The sequence below is a fragment of the Perca flavescens genome, chromosome 1 (genome assembly GCF_004354835.1).
Source record: "Perca flavescens isolate YP-PL-M2 chromosome 1, PFLA_1.0, whole genome shotgun sequence".
Taxonomy (NCBI): Eukaryota; Metazoa; Chordata; class Actinopteri; order Perciformes; family Percidae; genus Perca; species Perca flavescens.
The window spans coordinates 18,114,493-18,126,160 of record NC_041331.1 but is presented as its reverse complement, the minus strand read 5'-3'; the positions used below and the strand labels follow the sequence as shown (position 1 = coordinate 18,126,160).

The following is an 11,668-nucleotide window of genomic DNA, read 5'->3' as shown; positions in this document are numbered from 1 at the left end:
GACAGTCCCACAAAAGCCACAATGACTTTGGTTTTTGTGCATGCAAAACATTAACTTCACAAAGCAAATCCCCTTAAGATTGATCATCAATCAATTTGCTGTGAGAAATTGCAGAAATGGATGATGAATGTGAGATAAATGGGTTGCCAGCTAAACAACAAACCGAGAAAGAAAAAAAAATCCCACACGCACACATAAGACCTTTTGATGTATAACAATACTTGTCATTTATCAAAATTATTATATATGATAAGTTTTAAAGAATGAAACCGTGTAATGATGAGGAGAGGTATTTCAACATTTCAAAATGTTTAAGACAAAAATGAAAATTGATCAAATATCAAATGTCAATAAATCAAATGTAATTCCTGGTAATTTGCCATCATCTGTGTTTTTGGCAATACTGTCCCTGGCAGTTATAGACAACAAAAGGAGAAAAAAAAAAAATTATAAATAAAGATATTAAAAATCAGTAGCACTTCATTTTTTCATAATGGAGGAAAATAAAAACATATAAATGAACTCCACTGTTAAGCCAGTGTACCCACAGGGAGCTTTGATTTATTTTGTTGTTTTGTAAAAGACAAAACCGGATCCCCGTTGGGGCAATAATCTACTCTAGTAGCACTCACACCCACTACCTTAGTATAGTCCGCAATCCATTTCATTTCCTTTTACCCACCTAGACATCGCAGACATAAGTTTTTTAAAGAAATACAATGCTCTCTGCAGTAAAGAGCCCTGCAAATCCATCACTGATGATTTAAAGCTTTGATAGAAACTTCACTTACAGACTTATTGGCTTACAATCTCCTGATAGCTACATGTGTTGTACATTGTAGGAGCTGCTACATTTTACTCAATTAGAGAATGCAGTATGTGGTATTCTTTTTGCATCTTCCGGTTATTTGACTAATCATTGTTGGCAACAGACCCAATAGCTTCTTAAGTATTTATTCATATGCACAGAAACGGTTAGATTTGACAAGTTGGTGTCCTTATTTTCAAGAAAATTTTAAATCCACTGCAACATCTTCAGTCAAAAGTATCATAGACATGTACAGCATAAGAGTTTACAAACAGCATCCCGGAGAAGTGACGGAATAGCTGAAGAGAAGGATGTATGATCACAGTCGGCAACAATCACTGGCCTCTCTCCATCTTCCTCTTTCATACCGCCAAACTCTGTGTCAGCACAACCCAGAAGATATTGCAACAGACTTTTCCCCTCAGGTGCAACATTGTCATAGTTCATTAATCTTCTCAAACTTCTCCTGCCGCCATCAGCCCCCGTACGTACTACTAATCCCCTTATTAATGTGGCAAATGAACCTGCACAAGAAGGACGACTCCCCCAAGGCTCCATAATTACAATGGTCTGTACAAACTCCTGTTTGCATAGAACGTCCATTGATTAAATGTACCGACAAGACAACTTCAAGAATACCCTGCGAAAGATTTTCTCTTCTTCCTCACACGTCTTTCACCTGCCCTGCACTTCAAACTGAATACTACATCTGCTGTGATATCTAATTGCTTGCACATTTTCTGTTGACTGTTACTGTAATACAAGTCTATTTCATTGTAGTGGTCACAACAACAAAGAAAATGATATGCGACTGGGACGCAGACAGAAACAGTGAACAAAAATTATTTTGATTAAGTCAACCTAAAATGCATATGTTGTCAGATGCTCTATATGTGCTTTATCTCTAGTAAAGCAGCACAAAAGGGAGCTGTTATACTGTGTCTCCAGAGCTAAGGCATGGTCTGTGCTGCAGAAGAGCACATCAGAGCAGCGTGGGCTGACTGAACTGTAGGTACAGACTTCCTTTCAGTGCTTGCATCTTTTCTGCCATGCAAGAAAAACACTAATAACCCACAGCAATTAAGCCATTTTGCACATAGGAAGTGTTCAGGCCACATGGTTGCACACTGAAAGCCCTATATAAGGCTCATAATTGTGCATTCTAGCATATAATGTATATTACCATAACAAAGTGAGGGGAAAAAGGATGCATCTTGTGTAATAGTATCTGCAAGAATGACACATGAATCTGTTAGCTAACTCAACAAACCGTAAACCGCCTTAAATTCACATTCACCATGGGATTTATTTAAGGTCAGTGGTGAAGAGTGAGAACTTAAGATACGGATTGTAATCAATTCAGCACGTTCTACACACCATCTTGGTGACTACTTTTAAACCCTGCACCCTCAGTAAAACCATGTTATTGTGTCCATAACATGAGCCTTGGGATCTGATGCACAGAACATGGTTAATGCGTAGCCACTGGGCTCATGTTATGTTGGTGAACCACATCTATGTCTCTCCGTTAGACTACTGAAAGAAAGAAAGAAGAAGAGTGATGGGGAAACGGCTATGATTATACTTGGTTTCTTAGATGCTTGTGTTGCCTTGAGAAACTAGGACAGTGTTTTCATGCTTTTTTCCTCAGTGTTGTTTACACTAATGTAGGTCCCTGGAGGGTAAATAAGTGTGTGTGTGTGTGTGTGGGGGGGGGGGGGGGGGAAGAGAAAGGAAAGGCAAGGATTGCTTCTATTGCTATCAGCAAAGTTCGAGGTCTCTATAAAGGTGATTTCACTCGGCATTCGTCTGTGATGACACTGTTGTAGATGTCTGCTATTTCTATTCCCTATGCTCTATATTCTCTGAGAGGAAAGACATCACTGAAACCTGCATGCTTTGCTGTTTTTCTCCACCTCTTTCCCCGTAACTTCTTGTTTATCAACTTCCTTTCAGTTTCCTTATTTATTGATTGATTGGTGCGGCTGTTACACAGACGTGACTCTTAAGAACTGGAACAAAATGGTTTTTAAAAATTCTTAGCGAGAAGTTCAATTTTAAAATCTATTCCCCTCAGCTTTACACATTTCTTTCTCTTGAACGTCATCTTTCAATTAATTGCTTATTTCATGTCAACGTCAGGCAACAATGGGTGATGGATGATAGTCTTTTACTCGTAAGGCAACGCATGCTAAACTGCATCATACTATCATATACCTTTGTGATGCCTTATTTAGTGGAACAATTCAGCACCTTACTGAACTCATTTTAAATGCAGGTTATCAAACCAACATAAAACTGAGAAATAACTAGTAATAACATTAGATTATATTGACATATTTTTATCATCTATGTATGTATGAAAAATCTTTTAATAATGCAGTTCTTATCTTTTTCCAAAGCGCTCTTGCTCTATGGGGAATATGATAATCCTATGATATTACCTTTTGGATATACTGTCTGTTTAAAGATTCACTCAAAAAGTAATTGGTATTTTTTGGCTTTACTTCTTTCTTTTTTTTAAGCACAGCTAATATCAATTAGGCATACTGAATGGGTGTCTGCTTATCAATGCTCATAGAGATGACATACATGTCTATGCAAATGGTTGCATTGTGCAAAACAATCAAAATATGGATGCAACAATGGCATTGAGACAATATGCTGCTTTATCTACTAAGACATGACAGTGCAGTCTGTGCAATCATTTGACCACAATCAATAACTGACATTTAACCTCAAATCTGAAGTAGGATCCTTATCAGTGAGATGTCGATTAATTTCGACTGAGAACCAACCAGATAGTCTTCATTGCAAATCTCCAAAGAAAGATATTAGCAAGAAGTGGAAAGTAGAAAATTACTTTTTCCTTCTAATAATAAGGAAATGAAGATAAGGACCCTTGTGTGCAGTCAAATATATTAGTGCATATAAATGTAAGTAATTTATAGGTATTGCTTAAGGGAAGGATCTCTCACTTCCTCTAGACCATTTTATGGTAGTGGGTTTCGTCAAGAACTTAATAATATAGTTTAATCAATAGATACATGAAAAAACAAATTGATTATGAATTTAGAAATGCCATGACATAATTACAAGATGTGATGTTTATGCTTGCTTATGTGCCAGTTGTATAGGTGACAGTACAGAATGAAGATAGTTGGATCGGCGCAATTCAGCTGAACTGTGTCATTAAGGAGTGAAAAGAAAGGAGATTTAGACGGAGGCACAACTCGAGGTCAATTTCAACCCTCGGCTTCTACATGGATGACATTCAGACGTTCCAGAGGAACATGTGTGAGCAAAAGTATCTGCAACAGTAAATCATTTATATTACCAATGGCGCTATATAGAACTGTAACTGTTTGTGTGCTTCTTTGAATCATTTGTCAGAATTATTGATTCCAATAAATCCAGTGTGGCATTGTGGGATGACTGAGCGAATCAATGAAGTTGTGCTTACAGTATAGTGTCATATCTCATGTGTCCTCCTCTAGGGTTGAATATCCCCCCCCGCCACCACCACCGTCACACATTTCATCGCCTTGTCTCATCTCTCTCACAAACACACGTCATCAACCACACACACACACCATCAACCACACACACACACACCATCAACCACACACACACAATCAACCAACCCCACACACACACACACACACACACACACACACACACACACACACACACACACACACACACACCAAACTGAATGCCTCTTTTGACTGCTACCTCTCACACAGAAACACATTAAATGCAGCCCCAGATGCAGTGACCCGGAGGTATGCATCGATAGGAGTCGCACAGTGTCGCCCCTGTAATTCCACTCTCTCTCTCTCTCTCGGATAGATCTTATCACTCACATCTGTAACTGCCATTATCAATCTTCCTTGTGCAGCCTCTACATCATTAGGCAAGAGTATTTCACTAAGAACACCAACATAGGTTTCACTCCTTTCTTCTCCTCCCTTGCATTTATAAGTCCACTGCAGGTTGGAGTCGTGCCAGACTGTGCCATGCAGCGCAACACTGCCACCTAAAGGTTCAGTACCACCACCCGTCAAGCCTGACCCACTGACAACACTCTCACTCTGCCTCCCTTTTTCCCTCTGAAACACTCTCTCTTCCCTCTTCTCTGCTGCTCCCTGTATTTGTCCACATGTGTTGCAACTGTGTGTTGTGTAGTGGTGCTTTATTAGCAGAAAAATTAATAAGGCTTTGATAAAAAGCAGCATGGATTACGTTGAAATTTGAGGCTCATTATTGGCTAATCCTTTTTGAATTGGATGTGTATCAAGTTCCAAACGAGCTTCACTCAGTTCGCTAGTGTGCTTTGAGAGGAGGCATTTAATTCCAGCTTAGATGATGTGGCAAAGCCTACAGTGACATTCACAATACCACCGCAGCAGACTAATAATTATTGACTGCTAATATTGCTGCAGGTGTTGAAAAGGTTACAAAGTCTTTTTGTGATATAACAATACACACCAAAAACAAAACAAAAAACAAAAAAAACATGAATACACTCAGAGTTTTATGAGAAGAGAGGTGAAAAGTCAGCTTTTTTTAAATTCTTTTTCGGAAGAATGTGTGCAGCATTTATCTATGAGGAAAGCAGTAATCTGAGTAGATAGGCAAGAAAAAAATGTTTCTTTCACAAAGAACATCGAGTCACAATTAATGTTATGTTGGTACATTTACCAGTGATCTAACCTGGGTGCTGAATAGACAAAATGAGGCAAGGCAATCACTCACCTACTTGCATTTCTGTTAAATATGAATTAAATATATATTAATGACAAAACATCAGTTTATAATTATTCCCCCAAAAGTATGCATGTGATTGTTGAGTCCATAATTAACTCCGTTAATTAGCAGTTGCTTTGAGTTGTTTTTTTCTCTCTTTTTTTTTTTCTTTTTTAAGTTTTGAGAAATAATGGAACTTGCTGAAGCAGTATGTCTCCTGTACTCTTTTTCTGTTGCTTCACAGTAACTTAGAGGGAGTCTCTAATCTAGACTGGCACTTTAGCACTGTGGAACAGGGCAGTTATAGGCAGTACTTATAGACCAGTAAAAGTGCTCTTTTACCTGCTGTCTGGTGTGCATGGGCCCCTTCGTCTTGAAACCTCCTTGGGAGCTGCACTCTGAGGCACTGAAGTGGTCGGAGCTCGAGGAGGACCTCTTGGAAAGGGTGTCACAGCCCCCAACAAATGTGTTATCCAATGGGAGCTCCTGAATCACGTGATGCTTCTTCACTGAGACCGGTGTGTCGGCCTTGAGGTGGAAGGCCGATTGCGGTGAGGCGGACTTGTAATGCCGGGCCAGGTCTGGGCTGCTAGGTTTGAACGTTGTGGTAGGTGTGGCATTCCAATCAAAGCGTCCAATCCCTTGCTCCTCCAGCTCGGTGGGCAGACTGATGGTTCCGTTGATTGGCTCGTGGGCAGGGTCGTCAGGTTTGTTCCCCTCAATGGTGACAAAGTTGAGCAGGGAGCTTTTTGGGGATTTCCTTTTCTTGCGCTTTTTCTTCTTGTTCTGCTTGTTCTCTGTGTTGGGGGACATCCACTCGGCCCCCTGTTTTTTCCTCTGTGCCGCTTTGAACCTGGAGGCGTGGCGGCAGCGCAGAAGCACAGTGACAAAGATGACAATAATCACCACTAAGGCGCCGGTAACAAAGGCTATCATTATGGTTAAATAGTCGCCACTTTGATAAGTTTCACTGCTTTCGCCAATGTTTCTGTCAATTGGGGTCTCCATGGTGCGTCGGATGAGATCATAGATGAGTGTTGAGTTGCCCACGGTGTCATTGACATACAGAAATACCAACACCAGTGTATGGAGAGATTTGGGATATCCCAGGTCACTGATATTGACCACTAATCGGTGCAAGCCTATGTCAGTCAGTGCTGGTTTTTCCTCCAGAGTAATATTCCCTGTGACCGGGTCAATTCTAAACAGACCTTTGTTGTTCCCACTCACAATGGTGTATTTGAGTTCTGCATTCATCCCTGTATCACCGTCTACAGCAAACACCTCTGCTACCACTGATCCTGGGATAGAGGAGAGTGGGACGAGCTTGAAAGATGTGTTGGAGGGGGGGTAAATGACGATGGGGGTGTTGTCGTTCACGTCGATGACATTGATGGTCACCTTGGCAGCTGAGGAGCAGGGAGGCCTGCCACTGTCCACAGCCCTGACATCAAACGTGTAGGAGCTCTGTTGCTCCCTATCAAATGACACATTAGATTTTATCACCCCGGAATAAGGATCCAGTATAAAGTTCTCATTATCATTCAGTATGGAAAGAGAAACAGCAGCATTTTCTCCGGCATCTGAATCTGTCACAGTTATCACCCCCACTGTGCTGTATTTAGGAAGATTCTCAGACACAAAGAACTGAAAGTGGTTATGTGTGAATTTGGGATTGTTATCATTTTCATCCAGCACTGTTACAATAACGGCTGCCTGCGTTTGCAGAGGGGGCGTCCCGTTATCTCTCGCCGTTACAGTGAAGAGAAACCGATCCTGATCCTCCCGGTCAAAAACTCTGGATGCAGTCAAGACCCCAGTTTTGCGGTCGAGATCGAAGAATGATGCATTTGGTCCCAGCTGATAAACTATCTCTGCGTTTTTCCCACTGTCCTCATCTGTGGCGCTGAGAGTAGTAAGGAACAGGTCACGTTTGTTGTTTTCCATGACAGCCAGCTCAATAACTGGCTGGGTAAATATAGGCGGGTTGTCATTCTCATCCTCCAGCCTCACTCTTACCAAGGCAGTCTGATTCAAACTTGGTTTTCCAGAGTCAGAAGCTACGATTTTAAAGTTGTATTCCTTGGTCCCTTCATAGTCAAGCAGCGCAGATGTCTCTAACAGATACTGGTTGTCGTACACGGCCTTGAGATGGAACGGCACATCCTTCTCTATGAAACAAATGACCTTGCCGTTGATATCAGTGTCTTTGTCTGACACTGTGATGAGAGCGATCTTGGTATTGATGGGATCCTTCTCAGAGAGGAAAACCGTGCCATTAATGGGACTGATTATGTATCTCAGGTCTATATTAGGTGGATTGTCATTAACATCAGTCACATTTATGGTAACAGTAGCTCTGGCAGGACTAGAGCTGCCATCACTGGCTAAAACAGAGAGCTTATGAATAGCAGTGTCCTCTCTGTCCAGGAGCCTCTGCACTGTAATGAGGCCAGATGTTGTATTTAATGCAAATAGTCTTTTTGTAGCAGGAGACACCTGAGTCCCAAATACATAACGTATCTCTGCATTTGCTCCTATGTCTGCATCTGTGGCCTGAAGCTGCACAACAGACGTGCCAATGGGAGAGTTCTCTGGTATATGCACTTCTATCTGACTCTCTTTGAACACTGGTCTGTTATCATTGACATCCGTTACTGTGACTTGGAGAATGGCAGTGCTGGATTTCTGTGGACTGCCACCATCCTCCACTTTGATCTTCATCACATATGTATCCTTTTGCTCTCTGTCCAGATTCTGCTGCACAATGAGCTGGGGCCACTTCTCCCCCTCAGGCGTTTCGACTATGTCTAAGCCGAAGGCACTTTGCCCGTTGATCAGCTCGTATTTGTGGACACTGTTGGGGCCAGTGTCCGGGTCAGTGGCAGAAGGAATAGCAAATCGGCTGTTAATGAGCGTGTTCTCTGGGATAGAGATGTTGATCACAGGGAATGGGAACATGGGGGCATTATCATTTGTGTCTTTGACAATTATTTTGATCTTAATCAGCCTGAAATAATCATTAGGGAGGATGACCACTTCAATTTCAAAGGAGCATTCGCTGTCCTCAAACGAGGGACCGGGGCACAACTTCTCCCTGTCAATTCGGTTTGATGTTGTGAATATCTCGCCTGTGCTGCTCAGAACGCGGACCAGTGGGTTATCTCCTGCTTTAGAGACGAGTCGGTACACAAGATTAGCACTTGCTCCAGTGGCAGCATTTGTATGGGAAATGTTTAAGTCCTTTGGTATGTTTCCAATGAGGACATTTTCTTGCAACTCCTCTCTGATGGGGTAGATTAGCTCTTGGGCTATTGAAGGATCGAGCCATATGCAGGCAAGTAGGGTGCCCAACAGGTAATAGTCTTTTAGATCCATGACCACGTAAATGTGTTTCCAGCCTTTGCAACTTAAAAGGTGATTTTTTTTTTTTCTATGCAACGTTGTTACAGGCAGGGACTCCTTACATGTGATGGCAGGAATCTTCCCAGGACAAACCTATGAATACATGACAGAGTTTCTCTTCAGTGAAATAACTTTGCCCTGCACAGTAATTCACAAACAACCCCCCACCCACCTCACAGTCAGCTGTTTTGTCCTATAATGTTTTTATTTATTTATTAACAAGATTAAATATTACATCTGCCCAAACGCCTTTTTCAACAATGTATAAGAAAATTAATATAAACACTGCAGCAACCATTTAGGCAGCCAGTCAGGTCTGTTGCTTTCTAAATCCTCCACATTTTTTGTTAACTAAGAATTTTCAGCGCCTCAAACCCCCATGGCCACAAAACTTCACAACATATTACACACTCTTATTAAAATTGAAAATTGCAAAAATTGAAGAGCCTTGTGCCTTTTAAAGAGCTGTGTGTGGGCTCCCAAACGAATGAACACGCATGAATGAAGCCTACAAAATGAGCTCAGACAGATTTTCCATTCTTAGTGGGCAACTGAGACCTATTCTTATCGTACATACCCAAATCCGTTCCAGCGCAGGAGAAAAACTGGAGTGTGTCAGCTCATAGTCTTCTTTTCCAGTGTGCCTGCGAGCTTATTCGGGGAAAGATATCCTTCTCAGTCAAATCAAGCTTTGGGTCCAGGAAAGAGAGAGAGAGAAAAAAATCGCCCCGCAGGAGTAATCAGACTCAAGAACAGGTTTGGGGTAAAAGCAGCTGGTCGCACAAACAGGGGGAAATTAGAGGCTGCATATATGTCGCAGTTCCGTTTCCCCCATTTAACTTCAGGAATGGACAGGATCTTATTGTGCGACCTGCAGTGATTGTGGTGATCAGCGTCGCTCTCCAGCAGACACAGCCAGGTGGTCAGGGGTTTGTGGCGTCTTCCATTAGAACCGGTCCGAAAAATCAATGCTGTACAGGTCCCGAGAAAACCGGCGTTTTCTTTTTTTTTCTTTTCTTTCTTTTCTTCCCCCGGCTACCTGTTAAGGTGAAAGCGCCGAAGAGGTGAACGCAAGAGGAGACACTGGTGTCCCGTCATGTTTCAAGTTCATGTAGCTCCATCAATAATCAGCCGGCAAATACACAAGGTTAAAAAAGAGAAATCTCAGTCAATCCCACTTGGAAATGCCAACCCTGAATATAAAGGCTGTTCAGTGTGACACCGATGCGCAGCGCGTAGCCCATGTGCCGTTTATCCTTGCACTCTCACTCCCGGAGCAGAATATCTTGCACTAACTCTGTGTAAACCCATAGGAGGGGTGGTGAAGTACACCACACCGACTCACCGACTCCCCCCGCCGACCCTCGTCATTGGACACCGCCTCTCTCTTTCAGTGGCGTCGACAACCCGAGCAGCAACAGGATTGGCCCGAAGTCACGTCACGTCAATGCAGACCGGAGGGTTGTCCGCGGTGAGATGCTCCGTGAAGATGCTGCAGGCTGCAGAGACGCTTAAACAAAAAAAAACAAAAAAAAAAAAAAAAAAACGGAGGCTGGAGGGGATGATGATGATGATGATGACGAAGATGAGGATGATGAAGCTGCTAGTGCTGCTGCTGATAATGTGGAGGAAAAAAAAAAAAAAAAAAAAGAGTGTCCGTGCTCTTTCGTTTTACACTGTTGATGATTATATAAAAAGGCAGATAGCAGTCATTGGCTCTAAAGGGGACGCATCAAACGCATAATAAGTCAACCTGTTAGGCTGTTGTCAGGTAGGCTGCACTAATTGGGGTGGACACATAAAGCCACAAGACTGAAGAACATTCAAAAAAAGATTAACTGCAACGACTTGCCAAGAATAAAACACAGGCATACAGGCTACAATACAAGCTTTGTGTACGAGTCACTAGTAATTGCACTCTACACAGAGAAGCCGTTGTCTGTGCGCGTTTTGCACGGGGTGCATCTCCACGCTCTGACCGCCACATTCGGCACCCTGCAGCCGGTCATCAGCATGTGTCCGTAAGAAATAACCTTGACAGTTATCTCAGTCATCAAAGCTTTACAGCATCATGTGGTGCGTGCTCTTTGCCTAGTGGGTGAATTGCAATATCTTTTTAAGTTTACTGCCTCGTGCTATAGAGCTGTGACGATCTGACGAGGCTGTGATGTGACTTTGGAATTGCCCGGAACCGCAGATGATCTTACTTGACAAGTTTCAAAGCAACACAAGGAGGCTGAACTGTGTAACTGAGCCGACTAAGCCCCAGAATGACATGTCAGAAATGGCACAATGCAACTAGAAAAAAAACAGCAGATTAAATAAAATGGAAATCAGAGTCAGCCATACAGATCCAGCATTCCTTTAATGCATACTGCCATCCAATCATTACTTAATTCCAATGCAGTAAATAACCCTCAGTTTCATCCACGGCTCTCTGCCTGTGCTGCTGGTGCTGAGACAGTCTTCAGCTGTTGAGCTCAAAGGCTGAGTAGCCTGCCATGGTGAACACTGCCATCTGCAGGTGCTCTTTCACAAATACCTGAACTGTGCCGTGAGCTTAATAACTTGAATAGAAAACTAACTAACTACACATTTCTCAAGCAAACAAACGTGAGAAGTGACAACAGAATAAATGTCTAAATGAGCCCTCAGTAAGAAGCAAAGGGCGGCTGAAGAGACGGCAGAAAGTGAGAATAAGCCCTG

The 11,668-nt window shown here is 42.3% G+C and overlaps 1 protein-coding gene across 1 annotated transcript; it reads right to left on the bottom strand.

Annotated features, from left to right (window-relative positions):
• Positions 1-4,514: 4,514 nt before the first annotated feature.
• Positions 4,515-10,258, bottom strand: pcdh9 (protocadherin 9). Its single transcript, XM_028575366.1, has 2 exons — positions 9,540-10,258; positions 4,515-9,055 (listed from the first exon to the last, which is right to left on the bottom strand). Exon 2 carries the CDS (start codon positions 8,933-8,935, stop codon positions 5,837-5,839), a length of 3,099 nt encoding a protein of 1,032 aa, XP_028431167.1. The 5' UTR covers positions 8,936-9,055; positions 9,540-10,258; the 3' UTR covers positions 4,515-5,836.
• Positions 10,259-11,668: the final 1,410 nt, after the last annotated feature.

Excerpts from the sequence above, each read along its gene's own strand:
- pcdh9 (XM_028575366.1), bottom strand. The coding sequence starts at position 8,935 with ATGGATCTAAAAGACTATTACCTGTTGGGCACCCTACTTGCCTGCATA.